The 20,780-nt window shown below is 38.0% G+C and overlaps 1 protein-coding gene across 1 annotated transcript in view; it reads right to left on the minus strand.

Moving 5' to 3' along the window:
- The window catches only part of LOC126456512 (ATP-binding cassette subfamily C member 4-like), a 108,439-nt gene extending 91,027 nt beyond the window's left edge, over nt 1-17,412 (minus strand). Inside the window, exons 1-9 of the mRNA XM_050092262.1 lie at nt 17,336-17,412; nt 17,129-17,239; nt 12,025-12,159; nt 10,791-10,995; nt 10,062-10,284; nt 4,597-4,753; nt 4,353-4,491; nt 4,152-4,262; nt 3,847-4,071 (exon numbers count right to left, since the gene is read on the minus strand). Of these exons, the coding sequence (XP_049948219.1) occupies nt 3,847-4,071; nt 4,152-4,262; nt 4,353-4,491; nt 4,597-4,753; nt 10,062-10,284; nt 10,791-10,995; nt 12,025-12,159; nt 17,129-17,239; nt 17,336-17,412 (1,383 nt within the window). The remainder of the gene's footprint in view (nt 1-3,846; nt 4,072-4,151; nt 4,263-4,352; nt 4,492-4,596; nt 4,754-10,061; nt 10,285-10,790; nt 10,996-12,024; nt 12,160-17,128; nt 17,240-17,335) is intronic.
- Between the last annotated feature and the right edge of the window lie 3,368 nt (nt 17,413-20,780).

Genomic DNA, 20,780 nt, shown 5'->3' on the forward strand with positions numbered 1-20,780 from the left:
CCCACACTGATGAGCAATACTCAAGTATAGGTCAAACGAGTGTTTTGTAAGCCACCTCCTTTGTTGATGGACTACATTTTCTAAGGACTCTCCCAATGAATCTCAACCTGGTACCCACCTTACCAACAATTAATTTTATATGATCATTCCACTTCAAATCGTTCCACACGCATACTCCCAGATATTTTACAGAAGTAACTGCTACCAGTGTTTGTTCTGCTATTATATAATCATACAATAAAGGATCCTTCTTTCTATGTATTCGCAATACATTACATTTGTCTATGTTAAGGGTCAGTTGCCACTCCCTGCACCAAGTGCCTATCCGCTGCAGATCTTCCTGCATTTCGCTACAATTTTCTAATGCTGCAACTTCTCTGTATACTACAGCATCATCCGCGAAAAGCCGCATGGAACTTCCGACACTATCTAAATGTGGAGAACAACTTGTTAGTACTAAGAGAACCTAATGATACTAACAACTGATTAAATTAAGTGCGAGACTTTACCATTTTGAATGAGATGGAGAACAGATATTGACAGTAACATGCACTAAACCATACCATTAGGGAGATGCAACATTTTTCTAAACCATTTCAGATAATAGAGAGACAGTTTAAGAGGAACCTGAAGGATTTATATGTTGTGCAGACAAACTATGAAAGAAACACACACACACACACACACACACACACACACACACACACACACACACACACACACACACACAGAAAGAGGAAGGTTCAAAGTTTCTTACTGACGAAGACACTAAAGCGTACATTCCACATGGGCACCATACTTTGGTTGAGAAACTGACCCTGTAATCCACTTCACTCGACACACAAATCAACAGGCCCCTGTTTACTGAATCAAAAGCTTCAGCAAATTGATTTCTCAGCTATTTAAGAGTAGCTGCCATAGGTGAGGCAAAGACTGTCTTATATACTCCAACAGAAAAATATTGCAATGTGTGAGGGCTGGTGACCAAGGAGGTCAAAAGCATTAAACAAGATCTTTTTGTTCATCACTCCCAATCCAATCTCACGAGACAGTGTCATTAAGATAATGGTGCACCTTGAGGTGGAAGTGAGGAAGGATGGCATCATTCATAAAATGAAATCATTGGTTTCTTTGTGAAGTTGAGGAAACAAATTTTGCAGCATGTCCAGGTACAACATTCATGTTGGGCTTTACACCGAGAAAAATAAAGACCCATAAATTTTGTGAACGGTAACAGCATAAAAAACTGTTTTAGTGTGTATCTTATGCTCAGTCACAACTCCAGGATTTTGCAACTCCCAAATTGTTACACTATGGCAGTTTACTTTCTGAGATAGATGAAACCAATTCATCTGAAAAGGTGAGTCATTTGGATAAAATATCGTCTGCCATATCATGGAGAACTGAAATGCAAAATTTGAACCTTCTGTTACAGCTACAAGAATGCAATTGCTGCAGTAACTGCAATTTGTAAGGCTTCATATGTGTCATTTCAGAGCACACCTCACCATTGCTTGAAGAATGGTAAGTTCCTGGCCTGCCCATCTTGTCAACTTCAGAGGGCTCTGTGTGAACGTATCTCCAATATGTTCAATATTTTCATCACATGCACATGCATCACATGAAATCAGCTTCGAAGAATTTTGTACACCAGTCATAACTTTGTGTGAATTGCAACATGCAAAATAATCTCTCTTGTGGAGTAGTTGCCATGTTGTGTCAAGCAAACAACAGCACAGCTGTGTTAAAACTTTGAACCTTCCTCTATGGAGTGACATGCACAATTTGTATCTGTCTCTTATAGTTTGTTACAGGCAAACAATTTAAATTTGTTTTTTAACCACCCACTATTGGTTAACTGTATCAAATTACTTTAGTTTATGTCAAACCTGACACCTGATCAGTGAAACTGTAAATAAAGCTGCAGTCCTTTTAGTGATGTGGCCTGTAACCTACATCTAGATAAACCACTCTGCAATACACATCTAACTGCCTGGCAGACAGTTCACACAATCACTTTCTGACTATTTCCCAAACATTCGACACTAATAGCATGTTGGACGAATTAACACCTAAAGCTTTCAGTGCAATGTCCAATTCATTTTTATTGCAATCATATTTCTCCCTATGTAGATGTGAGTAAAAATATTTTCTCATTTGGAGGAGTAAGATCGTGACAAATTTTATGAAAAGACCTCACTGCTATGAGAAATGACTTTGGTTTAATGACTTCCATCCAAGCTTGTGTATTATATCCACGACACACACTACCCTACATCATGATAATTGAAAATGTACTGCCCTTTGAACCTTTTCAATGTCCCCCAATCCCATCTGTTATGGATGCCATACCATGCAGCAATATTATAGCAGAGGTGGAAAGCTTTGTGTACTTTTTTTAACTTCTGGTGTTATGATTTTTTGAGTCCTATTTTCTTAATTATTGTTTATTTTACTTATTTACATGTCCAATAAGTAAAATAAGTAATAATCAAGACGGACAGCTGGATGAATGAGTTAAAAGGGACAAAGCTATGAGGTCATCAGCCCCCTAATCCTGTGTGTCTCAAGCTAGGAGTAGATATTAGAGAGGGACCTCAAAGGGCAAATCCTAATTAACTCAATTGCTTGCAAGAATCAGGAAAGCTAAGGGATAGAAAAAATAGAAGGGGGCACAAAAGGGTGAATGTGGGTGTGTTACCCTGCCCAGAATGCCACTGGAGGCCCCCAGGACACATTATGCAACTGGAGAGACACCCTCTGCATCTGAGCAATGTTTCCACACCCTCCACCACCACAAGAAAACTAACTATACAGCCAGTATAAAATTTCAGGAAAGAACAGTGATGACTGTCAACCAATAACAGATGTAAAAGAATAAGAAGAATTTAAAAAAGGTTGGAATGGCTGGAGCCAGGCTGGACTATCAAACAAAGGCAGCTATGGGGCACCTTGTTTCAGAGCAGGCAACAGGACACCCCTCCAGTCCCTGAAGTGGATGACAAGGCGTATGTACCGTATGTCACAGGGAGGAGGAGACACCACCTTCATGGGTAAAATGTAAAACCAAAACAGCCACTGTGGCATTGTCCACTAGTACCAGAGACAGTGTTTCAACACGTTTAAAGTTTCACAATAAGGTGATCAAATTAAAGCAGACCAATAGGATATGGGTCACCATGAGAAGCATCACACAACAGTTCTCTGGCCTGTGTAGTCCTTCACTGTTGCTGACACTGACCATCACCTGGAGCAGGAACATGCCATCTTTGGTCATGTTGAGCACCATGGTTTAAGCATAATCTAATGAGCTATATGCTGTAGCCAAGGCGTGGGTGAGCAGTAGGATGAGGAGGGGGGGGGGGGGGGGGGGGGAAGTGCCTGCCACCTCTGTCATCTAATCACTGATGGCTGCCACCTTGCATCAGGACTCTGCAACTGCACCGACACCAGCAGTTGCCACCACCAGCATGCACTGCCTGCCTAGTGGGCAAACTGCTGGCACTGGCAAACTGCTTGCCTGTAGCTCCTACCCCACAGAACAACAAACTTCCCTCCAGCTGTGATTTCACCCCTATAATTGATAAGGAAATTACTTTTTAACCAGGGATATTTTACTGATGGTCCGCCGCACAACTCTATCCACTCCCACCTCCACAGTCCATGTCCTGGCCAGGAAACTGCACTGTTCATCCTGACTGGCCAGCAGGCAACTCACCCATAACTTAAGGGCCAGATCCCAATCTCTAATTTACATTAAGAATGGTACCATAAAATATTGCTTACTTAATGGTGAAATTATTTGAAATTGTTAGTGTTGAGTAATTATCACAGTTTTCCACTAACCTTTCCTGATCCCACTGGTCCAATTACTGCAACAAGTTGCTTGGGTGTCACAGTCAAGTTAACATTATTTAATGTGTTTTCTGTATTATTTATAGACCATTTTGCTGATGCCTCCATTAGATCAATTCCTGCATCATCATCATCTGAATACTGAGTGATGGAATCTACGTTGTGTTCTTCCATGTAGTCTGGTAACTTTTTTATTTCATCATTCATTAAGAATCTCTGGAAAAGGCATTTTTCAGCAATTATTTACTATTAAGAGAAAATACTTGTTTCAACAAAAAAAAAAAAATTATACGTACTTGTACTCTTTTTGTTGATACCAAAAATTCAGCTCCAAAAATAATTGCCTTTGGAAAGCAGTCACCCATAGTATCAGCCAGAAGATTATAGTACGCTATTACTACAAAAACCTGAAAAATGAACATTTACTGAATGAAAGAAATTGTCAATGAATTGAGACACTTCCATTTTATCTTCTAAAAATGTAAAGATACTGCTACCTTTTCTGCTGTTATTGCTTCACCAAGTAGAACATAGGTCACAATGCTGATGAAGATAGAAAACCTTGTAACAAATATTCCAAAAGATGACATTGTGCAGCGGACATAAGCAGTTGATCTAATAGAGGCTGTTTCCAACCTGAAAGTGATTAAAATACTTTTTCTCTCTCATTTGGAAAGCCTTACAGCAGTGCATTTATATATATGTGTAAACACGGATATTCAAAGCATTCCATATACACACCTTCTACATGCTTCAATTAACTTTGCAAAATAGTTCTCCCATGTATACAACTTTATAACTTGAATTCCTGAAATAATTTCATTCATTAACCTAACCCTTTTGTCAGATCTCAAAGCTGTTTTCATTCGGAGGTATGACATCCTTTTCCCCAAAAGGCCTGCAATAGAAACATGTTTCAACATTAATTTAGGAAGCATATGCCTAATGCATGCATTTATGAAAATTAACAAACTAAGAAAACAGTCTTCACTTTTCATGTAATTGTGAAATAGTGACATATGAAAGGCAGATGAGAAGTTAAACTGCCAAAATTGCACATGCGTATAAAGTTAATATGAAGGGACCCCTAACAGTTAATGAGAATAAGTAGTTTGAAGCCAGGGGGAGGAGGGGGGGTTGTTCAATCCGTTCATATAACCAGATAAATTACTAATGCTCTCCACATGTATTTTGTTAGTATAAAATCTACTACTACACAGCAAATTCAAACGTAACAATCCTTTCTAACAAGGGAACCTCCCCATCACACCCCCCTCGGATTTAGTTATAAGTTGGCACAGTGCATAGGCCTTGAAAAACTGAACACAGATCAATCGAGAAAACAGGAAGTAGTTGTGTGGAACTATGAAAAAATAAGTAAAATATACAAACTGAGTAGTCCATGCACAAGTTAGGCAACATCAAGGAGAGTAAGCCCGGGAGCGCCGTGGTCCCGTGGTTAGCATGAGCAGCTGAGAAACAAGAGGTCCTTGGTTCAAGTCTTCCCTCAGGTGAAAAATTTATTTTTCGCCAAGTTATGATCTGTCCGTTTGTTCATTGGCGTCTCTGTTCACTGTAATAAGTTTAGTGTCTATGTTTTGCAACCACACCGCAAAACCGTGCGATTAGTAGATGAAAGGAGGTGCCTCTCCAATGGGAACCAAAAACATTTGATCGCATGGTCATAGGTCAACTGATTCCTCCACAGGGAAACATGTCTAATATATTCTATACGACACTGGTGACGGCATGTGCGTCACATGACAGGAATATGTTGTCGACCCACCTAACTTATACACTTGGCGAATGGGTAAAAAGATTCTTCTACCTGCCAGATTTAGGTTTTCTTGTGGATGTGAATAATCACTCCCAAAAAAGTGATGAAAACATAAGTTTGTCACAAACTGCAACAAATGAATGAACAGTTTCACAGTCGCACAGTTTTCCTTGTGCTCTGTCAAAACATATGTTTTTAACGTTTTCAAATTTTTCCGTGTGTAGACCGTCAAATCCTGCATATGTCCAAGCAAATCTGAACATGTCCTGGAATTTTGGAGAGCGAAGTTGATTGTGTGTGAGTGCCTGAACTTCAATAATTGCCTGAAAATAAAAAAAAATTGAACTTTTCACTCTAAGGAAGACTTGAACCAAGGACCTCTCCTTCCGCAGCTGCTCATGCTAACCACGGGACCATGGCACACCTAAGTTTCCACTCTCCTAAATGTTGCCTATCTTGCACATGGACTACTAGGTTTGTATATTTTGCATATTTTTTTCATAGTTCCACACGACTTCTTCCTGTTTTCTCGATTGATTTGTGTTCAGTTTTTCAAGGCCTATCCACTATGCCAACTTATAACTAAATCTGAGGAGGGTGCGATGGGGAGGTTCCCTTGTAAGATAAAGAAGCTCACAGTCAAAGTTTTCTATGAGCTATCTAATTGTCAAGAAATTATAAATTTCGTCAATAAGATACTTGATCAAAGTAATCTGCCAGATGTGCACCCATGTTGTTAATAGGTAAATTAAGTCTTTGGGAACGGTTTTACTGATGATCACACTGTAATTCCTACTTGTGATTGGCACAACCATGTAAAAATGGCAGGTATACAGATGTGAGTGAAATTAAAATGAAGCCTCTGCAGAATAAATGGCACTGGACTTTATGGGGAACATTAGATTTTGTAACAAACTGAACTGATGGTACTTTTGTCTTGGCCTCTGTAAAAACTGTTTAAAATTCCGTGACAGCAAAACCACAGTGTGTCATATTCTAAATACGAGTTCCACATGGCATATACAGTCCCACAATTTCTTATAAAATTATTGAAAATTTTCTATTTTTGTACTAATACTTCCTATCCCTGAATTTTGAAAAAAAGCAACATTCCACTTGCAGAGATGGTAGTTGACTCATTTTAAGGTTTTTGACAATTGTTTTACGATACAATCATAACCAGTTTTGGCCCTCAGAAATAGTCTTCAGTTGCTACGGGTGGCATTTGGTTAACAATTTAACTGGTAGAAGTTGATGGAAGTCTGATGGGTTCAGCAATTTTTGGCTGTGGTCAAGATTAGCTAGCCGACAGTACTGTCAGAGTGACCAGTTCTTGGAAGAAAGCAAAGGTCACATCCATCTATGATAAGTCCAATATCCTTGACATTGATTTGTTGGAGAATCTTAGAACATATGAGCTCTAACATAATGAGGTATCTTGGTCAAATGATATCCTCAGTGCCAACCAGAATGGATTCCAAAAACTTCAGTCATGTGAAACCCAGCTTGCACTTCTCTCACATGACTTTCTGAAAGCTTTCAATCAAGGCAGTCACATAGCTACAGTATTTCTTGATTTCTGTAAAGCATTTGACTCAGTTCCATGCCTAAGCTTATTGTCAAAAGTATGATCATATGGAGTATCAAGGAAATTTGTGTCTGGATTGAGGACTTTAGTAGGGAGCACAAGCACGCTATCAGAGAGAGAGAGAGAGAGAGAGAGAGAGAGAGAGAGAGAGAGAGAGAGTTGTCAGATTTAGAAGTAACTGAAGGTGTTCCCAGAGAAGTGTTGGAGGGCCTCTGTTCATCTTTTATATTAATGACCTTGCAGACAATATTAATAGAAACCTCTGACTTTTTGCAGATGATGCAGTTATCTACAATGAAGTACTCTCTAATGAAGCTGCATAAATATTGAGTCACATCTTCATAAGATTTAAAAGTGTTGCAAGGATTGGCAACTTGCTTTACATGTTCAGAAATTTAAAATTGTGCTCTTCACAAAATGAAAAAACTTAGTATCCTATGACTAAAACATCAATGAGTTACGGTTGGAATCTGTGTGAAAACCTTTGTAGCAATATGAAATGGAATGATGACATAGGTTCAGTTGGGGGTAAAGCAGGTAGTCGTCTGCGGTTAAATTGCGACTCTTGGCATATACTACAATCACCTATGTATGGCTCCTTAGGTATTGTGATAATATTTGATCAATCTACATCATGCTTAGAGGCATTCAAACAATCACTCTTACCACACTCCATATGTGAATGGAATGGGAAGAAACTAATAACTGGTACAATGGGACATACCCTCTGGTAGATAGCATGGTTGTCTGATGTGTTAATTTGTTGCACTTCACTGTATCTAGTACCAATTCCTTCCCTGGTGACAAGTGTACTTAATTGCTGTAGTCAGGGTCTTTAATAAAGATGTCAATACATATGACAAATCAGTTTTGTTTACACACAACATTTCAGATTTTTTTAAATTTGGTGTGGAAGCATGACGCACAGCCTGCAAGGGGCAGGCATGGTTTGTTTCCCATCCCACGTGACTCCTCACCCCACAGTGGTTCATTTGAGGACCAGCCTTGCTTCCTCCAGTCCCTGCTCCACCCTTCTGTCAAATTACAGGTAGGTATCAGTACATATTCTACAACTGCTGGTCATGTGAGACCTCAAAAATGCTATTGTTTATAGTGGAGTGTAAGTTGATACCACATACTCTATTTCCAGAATGCCTTTGAGCTCATTAGCAGCATAACCTGGTAGATAGACAAGATACAAGTTAATGGAATTTCATGGCAAGTAAATGATTATTTAATTCTATACTTTTGAGTGAACTGAAATTGCAATGTGCTATGATGTAATGTAGCAGATAGTGCTGTAGTTTTAGCCTTTTATGCCATACAAAAAAAGGCTTTATTAGAACATTAGTTGGCTGACAGTTTCATTTGCAATCTTTAAGCCCAAGAAAGTATACCCTGGTGCATGTAACTGAAGTATTTAATGTATACCCAGTTTTTGTAATGGTACCAATTTCTTTTAAAAATGTACAATATTTCCATGTCTCTAAGATGAACTCCAGGGGCGTGAAAGGGTTAATCAGCATGTGTTCATTACTCTTAAGTTAATGACATGTTTCCTGACCATTTAATGTGCCTAGGAAAACATTGTTACATTTTATTTGCAATCTTGGCATCACAACATGTTGCTATTGACAAATAGCAAGATTCTTAGGGTTATACACTTAAAGAGAAATAATGCTTCTTCAAACAATTGTCAGAGGTGCTGAAATTAGCACACAGTTATTCTCCATTTACAACATTTGATATCATTTAGGAGTAAAGGAGACCACTCTCCAAATAGCAGAAGCTTATTAGAGTCATCAATAGGAAAACATAAGGAAAACAAAACTTGCTAGCTAGCTGAATAAATTTTATCGAGCTACAGTACGTAGATACGAACACATGCAAATATGCATGCATGCATATATTACCTGCTATTTATTGAGTGGTCTTTCCTTATCATTTAAAATGATCCATTTATAGTATCTGCTTTTCATTGGACCTGTATACAGAGAAAGACTTTCACACTGACCACTCATACAAGAGCATGCCTCTGAATTTATGTGAAAACTCAAAGCGTTTTAAACAAAACATTAAATCTTACATCTTTTACATGAAGTCTACATATCTGCAGTACTCTGCCACAAGAGGGATCTGAAATTTAGCATGTAACACAGTGATGTCTTAACATAGCTATGTCAGTGCATGAGAAACAGCTTGCTGTAATCAAGTTCATCCACACATGAAGCACCCTCTCCTTCAGCATGAACAAGACAGACCACACACAAACACTGCATTATCTGCAATGCTGACACATTGTGTTTTATTGCCATTCATTATCCTCCATACAATCCCAACTTGTCCCCATGCGACTTTCATCAGTTTCCAAAACCTGAAAACACCTTCAGGACCTCATGTTGATAGTGATGAAGCAGTGCATACAGAGGTGAGGTGGTGGCTGTGAACTAAAAATCTACAGTTTAAGTATCAACAAGCTGGTGTCTCATTGGGAGACATGTCCATTGTCAAGGTGACTGTTGAGAAGTAAATGTGTAGACACAAAGAATAAAGATGTAGAATATGAATAGTATTTATTTTATTTAAAAAAGCTCTGAGTTTTCACTTAAAAATTTGTAGGCATAACTTTTCAGTATGCCCTCTTGGTATGTAAACTAAAGTCTTTGGTGCCATCTGTGTGCACAAAATTTTTGGCAAGAATCAAACCTTTTGATAGTTAATTTTAGTTGACCTGCACAGTTAATCCACATTTCTTTAGTTTTCATGTACTGCACAATTACGGCACACATTTTTAGTGTGGGAGTAACAGCTACTCTTGAGTGACAAAAATTGGTAACTCACCTTGAAAAGGAATAAATACCAGCAGACAGGAAACACCTGCTAATGCAGCAACCCCTACTCTCGTCCACATGAAATAGGCAACAACAACCATCTCCAATGGGCCTATCCAAAGGTAATGTACAAAAAGAACAGAAGGATCAAATCTGTTCATATCATTTGCCAATAGATTTACAACTTGTCCAGCTACTGCTCCACCTAGAGCAGCTTGACTCATTTTCATTGCCTACAAATAGAAAAAAAATTGAGCAGTGATGTCAAACATAAGGCTCAAGTGTACATTCTATTGCATACCATTGTTCGCTAAGGTAACTCTAGGAATTCCATGAAAAAGAGAAAGGAATCTTTCATGTAGCATTAGATATTTTATAGCATGCAAGAAGAGTTCCAAGAGGAAATCAACCATTACATTAACACATTGATAGTTTATCATAGGACAGATTGAGTGTCACAGATTCCACACACACTCAAGATTATACTTGGTAAAAAATGGTCACCTCTATGGTAATTACTTTCTGCTCTTATAAATAACTCTAGAAATATTTAGCATATAACAATAGGATTTTTACAATGTTTTTGCCAGTTGTGTTTTAACACTCTTTAAATTAGTTGATACCTAGTTAATGAAGAGAGAGTGCATATTATACTGCAAACTATTATTGCTTCAGAGGAAAAGATTAGTTACTAATGTTATCAGTTACAAGGCTGTGGAACTGCATTAAATACACTCACCTTTCTGTAAAGCAGTGAACAGCAAGCTACCCGTATCTTCATTCCCATGTGGAACATTGCATGGGATAGGGGATAGAGTATAAGTGAAGACACCACAGAGCAAGCAACCATTCCAGCAGCATACATATATGCCGCATGCACCTCCACTTCGCCATCATGCATGAAGTAACGCAGAAGTCTCCCAAGGAATAGAGGCTGTGCCACCCTAAGGAATCAGTGTGAAGATAATTTCTAATCCTTTAATCCTTTTAATCCTTCATTTAAATACAACTTAGCATTACAGTAAAGTATTACTGTACCCAAATAAAAATTCAAAGTATTTACTAGTATTCAAATACAGACCTATATTTTACATATGAAAGACTCAGGTATTTTAATTATTAAGAAAACTAGGTATATTCTAAAGTTCATTATTTTCCTCTTTTAGGAATACTGGTATTAAATTCAGACTAGCAACATTTCTGGCAACATTATTATTTTTCCCAAGCAAAACAGAGTGTCACAAACATTTTTGTGACTAACTATAATAGTCTTAAAAACCTAATTAATGAAAGCACTGTCTTTCTTTTATTCTTGTATAATTAGAATGAAAAGGTGTCCGGATGTTTTCAAATAATTATAACACCAAGTAAATACTCTATGGTATGTTTTTCATACCTATCTGACATGCAGCAAGCACTGAAATTCATTGAGATGAATAGTGATGTTTAGGTTACACTGAGCATGCCATTTTAAGTTTATTAGAAGTTTATTAATTATGCCTACATTTTACCAAATCTGAAGGTCTCTGCAACAAGCCTTGTACCCTCAAATATCTGTATAATATTCCCACTGCCACAACATACAGATGACTACCCTTCACCAACATCTGCCATGTCTAATTTTTTCTTACTGGTTATGATAGCTTTGTGATTACTCATGTATTTCACTATCACTATTCTTTGCTACTATTTGAGTGCTCAATGACTGCATTGTTAGTGTTCATATGGAACTTACTGTACTGAATATGAGAAGGTGAATTTATTATTTTTTAAAAATAATTATTCATACTCTTTCTGAAAGTAATACTTATACTGGAAATTATGTGGGAAGTATTTCTAGTAGTCAAGCCCAGAATCAATCTGTCAGTAGAATAATTCAAGAACTGCATGGCCATTTTGTAATAATGTTCCACCACCTTAAACATTTTGACATGGTAAAACTTCAGACATATACATTTAAATGTAAAACTTACCTCACAATAAGTTCAGCAGACATCTGAATAACACCATAGAACAATATTTTAACGCCAAAGCATTTAACAATAACATTTAGCAGCTTGGGTGTACTATTCCTGGTGTGTGCCTTTTTTACTTCCTTCCGCCACAATCTAGGGAATAAAAACTTTACTAGGCTAACATACCACTAGTGATGGAATTCCAACATCAATGTAACCACTCAATTGAAGTGGAGATATCCTTCCCAATTATAATCAATAGTAAATGTGACATCGTGTAATCAAATTTAACAATAGTTACTTAATTAACTTTTATTTATTTAATAAATTTCCCAAAGAGATTATAAAGATTACTAAAACTTATTTAGAAAGGCAAAAGGTAACTGTTAAACAATTGTTAATTCCATTTCTGTGAAGCCTTACTACAAAGGTCTAGAGGAATGCTGACTCAATTTTCAGGGAAACAAATTGCAGTACACAAAGTGGAAACCCACCATTGCAAAGCTCATGTCAGCTGATAGTGTAATTTTAAATTAGGAAATAATCCTTGTATAGTGCATGTAGTGTATGCAGCAAGTCAAAATCAAGAAATAAATAGACAGTGTAGCACCAGGTTTTTAAATTATTGAATAACCTTTTTGTTATTTATATTATACACCCACGAAAAACCAAATGAAAATGAGCTGTTTTAAACAGACTGGCCTTTTATTCAGGATGATTTAGGCACCAATCTCCATCCGGCCATCCTGAATTATGTTTTCTGTGGTTTCTCTAAAACACTTCAGGCCAATATGAGTGATTCCTACCATAGGGCCACAACAGATTACTATTCCATCCTTAAATTAGACCAGGAAAAAAATGCCTGTGTATGATTTTTCTTAAATTGCTATGTTATGATATGTCCAGTGTCATTTTGACACCAACGATGGTGACTACTAGAAGCATTAACATCTGTCCTTCCACTAACAATTCTTAATACTAATTTATATATAAGGAAAGATAATGTATTACATTCAGTACCAATTAAAATTATGTTTATAGACATATGATCTTGTCTGCAATTGGGAGAAAGAACTTGATATCTTGCTTTATCTAATTTCTCACACTGAAACCTCCAGATGTCAGACCCTCAGATAGGTACCAAATGTTTTATGTCAATATATTATCAACCAGAACTCTTTAGTTCATACTATGTGCTGGTGGCCAGTAAAATGGGCATAAATGTTAATTTTAAATTAACACTAGAGCTACAGAGCACTTGAAAAACCATAACTTAGAAGCTAGTGGATATAGCTTCTGTGGAGAAGTTTGTAGAGCATTAAACTGTCTTACCAAGGACCCTGGGTTCAAGGTCCAATGATAATTTTTTAAATGTATTTTGTGTAAAAGTGTTGTATGGATCTATTTATACTTCCGCACGATTCAGTTGTTTCTTTATTCTACTGTTCCAATTTTTTATATTTATTCTGTGAAACTGCAGATGAACTAATTGCTTCATCATGAGTTATGTCTGTTCTGTCACAGATGTCCAACAGACCACCACACCTATCTATACAAATGTACTCTGTAGGTTTGCTACTTTCAACTAACAGAGCAAAAGCAGACTGCCAAAAGAAGTTTGCCACAAACACTGAAAAGTCCTGTCACATGTCAGCAAAATGTTTCCCATGTAACAGTTTCACACACAAAAAAGTTACCAGTGGGGTTTGAACACAGGACCTTTGGTACAATGACCTCCTGCGCTACCATCTCACCCACATGATATATACAAAACAATCATTGAAAGATACAATTTTTATGTACCTGTAGTTCTTGTGTTACTTTTAATTACTTTTATGCATGTTCTACTGGATGACAGCACATAGAATGAACTAAATCGGTATTTTGATTGATAATCTATTGACATACATTTGGTACCAATCTGAGTGACATCTGAAGGTTTGGTTGTCAGCCTCATTTGGATTATTTAAATGTGGTAGAGAACTTAAAAATGGAAAGAATTAGTCCAAGAAAGATACTTAGGGAAAAAAAAATTGAAGAATCATGTCTTTTAGAGATGGAGTTTTACAGAAAAATGAAGACAGGCAGGGTTGTGCTGGTGTACAAGAAAGGAAATAAGGATGATTTCAACAACTGTAGATCAGATTCACAAACAGAATTTTTGTTTCTCAAACATCCTGGGCAAGCTTTTGTATAATAGATTCATTGATTATCTGGATAAAAACAGAACACTTTCAGAAAAGGTGAATCTATGGAATCAGGTATTGCCAGTATGGAAAAAATATACAATTATTAGCAAAACAACAAATTATCTTCAATATTTTTGGTTTTCTTCAAAGTATTTGATGCTTTTGCCCATGAAATACTGATACAAAAGTTGGAAAACTGTCATTCAAATGCAAGCAGGAGAATGGATACACTCATATTACAGGAAACAATATGGAGTGCCATAGTGTTTGCTAATGGAGTTATTGCTGTTTAATCTGTTTAAAAATGATTACTGTATCTAAGAGAATGAAGAATATATTCTGTGCAGATGGCGCAGGGCAATACTTAATGACCCAACTGTAGAATATTGTTAGAGGAGCATATATTCTGCTAACATTGCAGCCCAGTGGCTCATGAAATATGAACTGGTTATGAATTGAGAACGACAAAGTACAAAATGTTGAGACAAATAAGTTTGCTTGTGTAAGTTTAGAGGTCGAAAATACAAAGCAGCAAGAAGTATAATGCATTGGAGTTAATTATTATTGTGAATAATGGGCTGAAATGGAAACATTAATTCTAGAATGAGGTTATCTCCTCTTGTGCTTGGTAGAGCACTTGGTCACAAAAGGCAAAGGTTCGGAGTTCAAGTCTCGGTCTGGCACACAGTTTTAATCTGCCAGTTTGTCAGTAGAATAATTTAAGAACTGCATGGCCATTTTGTAAGAATGTTCCACCACCTTAATCATTATAATGGAGCCAAATTTCTTACAGGCAGGCAAACCTATGCTGTATCCTTGTCCATCACTACTCCACCCCTGCCCCCAAACTCCTTGCCTCATAGTTCATATCCCTGAATAAACTTTGATGCAAGAACTGTCCCATACATCCTCTCATGACCACCTATTCCAGTCCAATCACAGGCCTCTCTCATCCCATATGAAAGGTAGGACTACCTGTGGAAGTCACCATCTACAAACTAAGCTGTAACCACCACCCTGCTTTCTACATGGGCATGACAACTCATGCTGGCTGTGTGGATGAATGTCCACTGAAACTTGGAAAGAAAACTAGACCAACCAGTTGCTGAACATGCTGCCCAACACAATGTGCCTTACTTCAATAACTATTCCACAGCCTGCACCATCTGGATCCTTCCTACCCACACCATTTTTCTGAATTGTGCAGGTGGAAATACCCCACAGTCATGTAATAATGATTTAATAAACGAAAATATATTTTACAGTAAGAGATTACTCATTCTCAGCAGGAATTTTAACTTCCACAGTAAAATAAGTAATCTATTATTGTTTCTGAATATCCATTACAATTATGAAAATGATATGTTGTGTTTACATTCATCTACATCTACATTTATACTCCACAAGCCACCCAACGGTGTGTGGCGGAGGGCACTTTACGTGCCACTCATTACCTCCCTTTCCTGTTCCAGTCACGTATGGTTCGCGGGAAGAACGACTGTCTGAAAGCCTCCGTGCGCGCTCTAATCTCTCTAATTTTACATTCGTGATCTCCTCGGGAGGTATAAGTAGGGGGAAGCAATATATTCGATACCTCATCCAGAAACGCACCCTCTCGAAACCTGGCGAGCAAGCTACACCGCAATGCAGAGCGCCTCTCTTGCAGAGTCTGCCACTAAAGTTTGCTAAACATCTCCGTAACGCTATCACGCTTACCAAATAACCCTATGACGAAACGCACCGCTCTTCTTTGGATCTTCTCTATCTCCTCCGTCAAACCGATCTGGTACGGATCCCACACTGATGAGCAATACTCAAGTATAGGTCGAACGAGTGTTTTGTAAGCCACCTCCTTTGTTGATGGACTACATTTTCTAAGGACTCTCCCAATGAATCTCAACCTGGTACCCGCCTTACCAACAATTAATTTTATATGATCATTCCACTTCAAATCGTTCCGCACGCATACTCCCAGATATTTTACAGAAGTAACTGCTACCAGTGTTTGTTCCGCTATCATATAATCATACAATAAAGGATCCTTCTTTCTATGTATTCGCAATACATTACATTTGTCTATGTTAAGGGTCAGTTGCCACTCCCTGCACCAAGTGCCCATCCGCTGCAGATCTTCCTGCATTTCGCTACAATTTTCTAATGCTGCAACTTCTCTGTATACTACAGCATCATCCGCAAAAAGCCACATGGAACTTCCGACACTATCTACTAGGTCATTTATATATATTGTGAAAAGCAATGGTCCCATAACACTCCCCTGTGGCAAGCCAGAGGTTACTTTAACGTCTGTAGACGTCTCTCCATTGATAACATGCTGTGTTCTGTTTGCTAAAAAATCTTCAATCCAGCCACACAGCTGGTCTGATATTCCGTAGGCTCTTACTTTGTTTATAAGGCGACAGTGCGGAACTGTATCGAATGCCTTCCGGAAGTCAAGAAAAACAGCATCTACCTGGGAGCCTGTATCTAATATTTTCTGGGTCTCATGAACAAATAAAGCGAGTTGGGTCTCACACGATCGCTGTTTCCGGAATCCATGTTGATTCCTACATAGTAGATTCTGGGTTTCCAAATACGACATGATACTCTGCTCCTTTACATGTACAAAGTTTCAAATATTAAGATAATTCCCTCATATGAACTTGGTATCTCAAATTTAACCTTTTCCTCCCAGAACCTCAAATAATGAAATTTTTATAATCAAAAATATTAACAATGCCTAAATTATTTTGAGTGCGTCAAAACAAAACTTTGGTGAGTTGTCTCAGATGTAAGAGTGAAAAAGCAGTTCTAGTAAATCTGACTTATCTTTGGCAAAATTAATCTTTTGTGAATTCTTTTTGCATCTTACTAAGTATTCAGGAATAACATCTAAAACCCTACAATAGGCAGAATAGTTGACAATTCTACTTTACCTTTCAAATTTATCACCAAGATAATCTGATTTGTGTTCCTGGAGTGGTTCATACAAATCTTCTTCTTCTATCTCCCTCTTAAGTCCTATCTTGAAAAAATCTAAAGTCCACCTAGAAAAAAAAAATTCCATTCAGCTTTTAATGTGAGAAAAAACTCGTGTTCATTCACTTTCCTGTCTAAGTTACAATTTCAAAATGTGTACATACCAGAAAGTTAGTGCGGAAAGTGGATTTGCCGTTGACCTAGGATGTGGCTGTCTGCCATGTTGTTTCAGCTCTTCCATAATATGCCCAGCTTGCTTCTGCAGAAAATTGACAAAAACTTGCAGTAGTTATTAAAATTTAACACTATGATTATAAAACAGATTAATGAACTAGTCTCACTTTCTTAGTTGTTTTAAATAAAAATTTAACTAGACGGATAAATCTACCACATCCTATCCAAGTTCACGTTTCTTATGCTTACAATTTGACCATTAAAATTACCAGTTCAGTTGGTGACATACTGACCTGTAAGTCAAGTGTTGAGAGATATTCAGGAATGAGTAATAAATGAAAGACTATCTTTCGTGCCTACTCTAAAAATGTAGAGGTAGGATCATACAGAGCAGCTGTTGCTGAATTTTTACAGCATACTTGACGAGCACTAAAAATGCATAAAGGGTCATCATCCCATGTTAGATAAACCAAAAAGATGAGATTTGACACCCATTGTCTCAGATTTTGATGTAACTTGGCATATTTGTTCCTTTTATGAATGTAATTAAGGAACCAAAATATTTTTTAGTTAGCAGATTTTGGTTGAAAGGCAAAGGAAATTTAGCGAATTCAAATACACACATTTTTATTTCTTCCCTATTTACCAACTAATGCTGATCAAATTTTATTTGTACATGCATCACTATGTAAAGATTTTAGAGAAATATGAATTAAACAAAATTTCGCAGAGCCAGGAAAAATCTTTAATTGCAGTAATCAATATTTTTAAAACCAGATATTGAGACGTGCTCTAAGAGCAATATCAGTGAAAGGAAAAAGAATAAGTGAATATCTTTTTATTCTTTATTTGAAAGTTCTCTATCAAATAAGAAAATCAGTAGATTTATCACTCCTTTCCTGTTTATTACTTTACAGATGAAAATAATTAAGAAAATTAACATTTTCTTGCAGTTCCTTTTGTTTGACATCATCCACCTTGCTCTTTAAAAATTTGAAAAGCAAAAGGAATGTAATAGAACAAAGATAAAATACTGTACATAATGTGCAGGTATGAAATTACACTGGAAAAAATAGTATGCCGTGTGCCCATTTAGAGCTTTCCAATTCACTCAAGATTTATTGTTGCAACAGTTCATATGGAGTACATGAAATGATTACATTCACAGATCAATAGCACAAGCAATGCTGAGGTACCAGGTATGGATCCAGGCTGTAGCACCCATATTAGTGTGTGGTGTAGCCTCCACAGGCAGCCGTGCATGCACCGACTCTGGCATCCAGTTTATCAGATAGATGGTGAACACTGTTCTGGGGTACGTTATGCCACACCTGCTTGACCTATGCAATCACCTACCTGCTGAAAAAATGGCTTAAGAATGGGTCTAACAACATTCTGCACATATCAGGTGCTGGTTAGTGTCCCCCTCCAGAAACACCAGAGTTTTGACTGGGCAAGTCAAGTGTTTCATGGATGAATTCACTATGAGAATGCTCACCAGGCCTATATTGTGCACAAAAATGACCACTTTTGTGCAGGCAGAATTTTATTTCATTGTTTAAGACCATGGCACGTCATTCCATCTTCCAAGTGATCCTCTGGCAGCACCTTTCAAACCATACATATCGATGCTGTTGTGTGAGTGGAAGACAACCTAGAAGTGTGCATGCCTGTAGCCCCACTGCTAATAACCAGTTTGCAACAGTGTGTTTACACACCTGGGCTCACAAGCCCTCTTTTTGTGCCGTGGTAGCTGTACAATCTTCCACTGCTGCCGTTATGAGACTTCTAGAAGGCATCTGCTGTGTAGATGTCCAGAACCTTGTCTATCTACATCTACATCTACATTTATACTCTGCAAGCCACCCAACGGTGTGTGGCAGAGGGCACTTTATGTGCCACTGTCATTACCTCCCTTTCCTGTTCCAGACGCGTATGGTTCGCGGGAAGAACGACTGTCTGAAAGCCTCCGTGCGCGCTCTAATCTCTCTAATTTTACATTCGTGATCTCCTCGGGAGGTATAAGTAGGGGGAAGCAATATATTCGATACCTCATCCAGAAACGCACCCTCTCGAAACCTGGCGAGCAAGCTACACTGCAATGCAGAGCGCCTCTTGCAGAGTCTGCAACTTGAATTTATTAAACATCTCCGTAACGCTATCACGGTTACCAAATAACCCTGTGACAAACGCGCCACTCTTCTTTGGATCTTCTCTATCTCCTCCGTCAACCCGATCTGGTACGGATCCCACACTGATGAGCAATACTCAAGTATAGGTCGAACGAGTGTTTTGTAAACCATCTCCTTTGTTGATGGACTACATTTTCTAAGGACTCTCCCAATGAATCTCAACCTGGTACCCGCCTTACCAACTATTAATTTTATATGATCATTCCACTTCAAATCGTTCCACACGCATACTCCCAGATATTTTACAGAAGTAACTGCTACCAGTGTTTGTTCTGCTATCATAATCATACAATAAAGGATCCTTCTTTCTATGTATTCGCAATACATTACATTTGTCTATGTTAAGGGTCAGTTGCCACTCCCTGCACCAAGTGCCTATCCGCTGCAGATCTTCCTGCATTTCGCTACAATTTTCTAATGCTGCAACTTCTCTGTATATACTACAGCATCATCCGCAAAAAGCCACATGGAACTTCCGACACTATCTACTAGGTCATTTATATATATTGTGAAAAGCAATGGTCCCATAACACTCCCCTGTGGCACGCCAGAGGTTACTTTAACATCTGTAGACGTATCTCCATTGATAACAACATGCTGTGTTCTGTTTGCTAAAAACTCTTCAATCCAGCCACACAGCTGGTCTGATATTCCGTAGGCTCTTACTTTGTTTATCAGGCGACAGTGCGGAACTGTATCGAACGCCTTCCGGAAGTCAAGAAAAATAGCATCTACCTGGGAGCCTGTATCTAATATTTTCTGGGTCTCATGAACAAATAAAGCGAGTTGGGTCTCATGCGATCGCTGTTTCCGGAATCCATGTTGATTCCTACATAGTAGATTCTGGGTTTCCAAAAACGACATGATACTCTAGCAAAAAACATGTTCTGAAGTTCTACAACAGATCGACATCAGAGGTATAGGTCTATAGTTTTGCGCATCTGCTCGACGACCCTTCTTAAAGACTGGGACTACCTGTGCTCTTTTCCGATCATTTAGAACCTTCCATTCCTCTAGAGACTTGTGGTACATGGCTGTTAGAAGGGGGGGCAAGTTCTTTCACGTACTCTGTGTAGAATCGAATTGGTATCCCGTCAGGTCCAGTGGACTTTCCTCTGTTGAGTGATTCCAGTTGCTTTTCTATTCCTTGGATACTTATTTCGATGTCAGCCATTTTTTCATTTGTGCGAGGATTTAGAGAAGGAACTGCAGTGCGGTCTTCCTCTGTGAAACAGCTTTGGAA

The sequence above is a fragment of the Schistocerca serialis genome, chromosome 2 (genome assembly GCF_023864345.2).
Source record: "Schistocerca serialis cubense isolate TAMUIC-IGC-003099 chromosome 2, iqSchSeri2.2, whole genome shotgun sequence".
Taxonomy (NCBI): Eukaryota; Metazoa; Arthropoda; class Insecta; order Orthoptera; family Acrididae; genus Schistocerca; species Schistocerca serialis.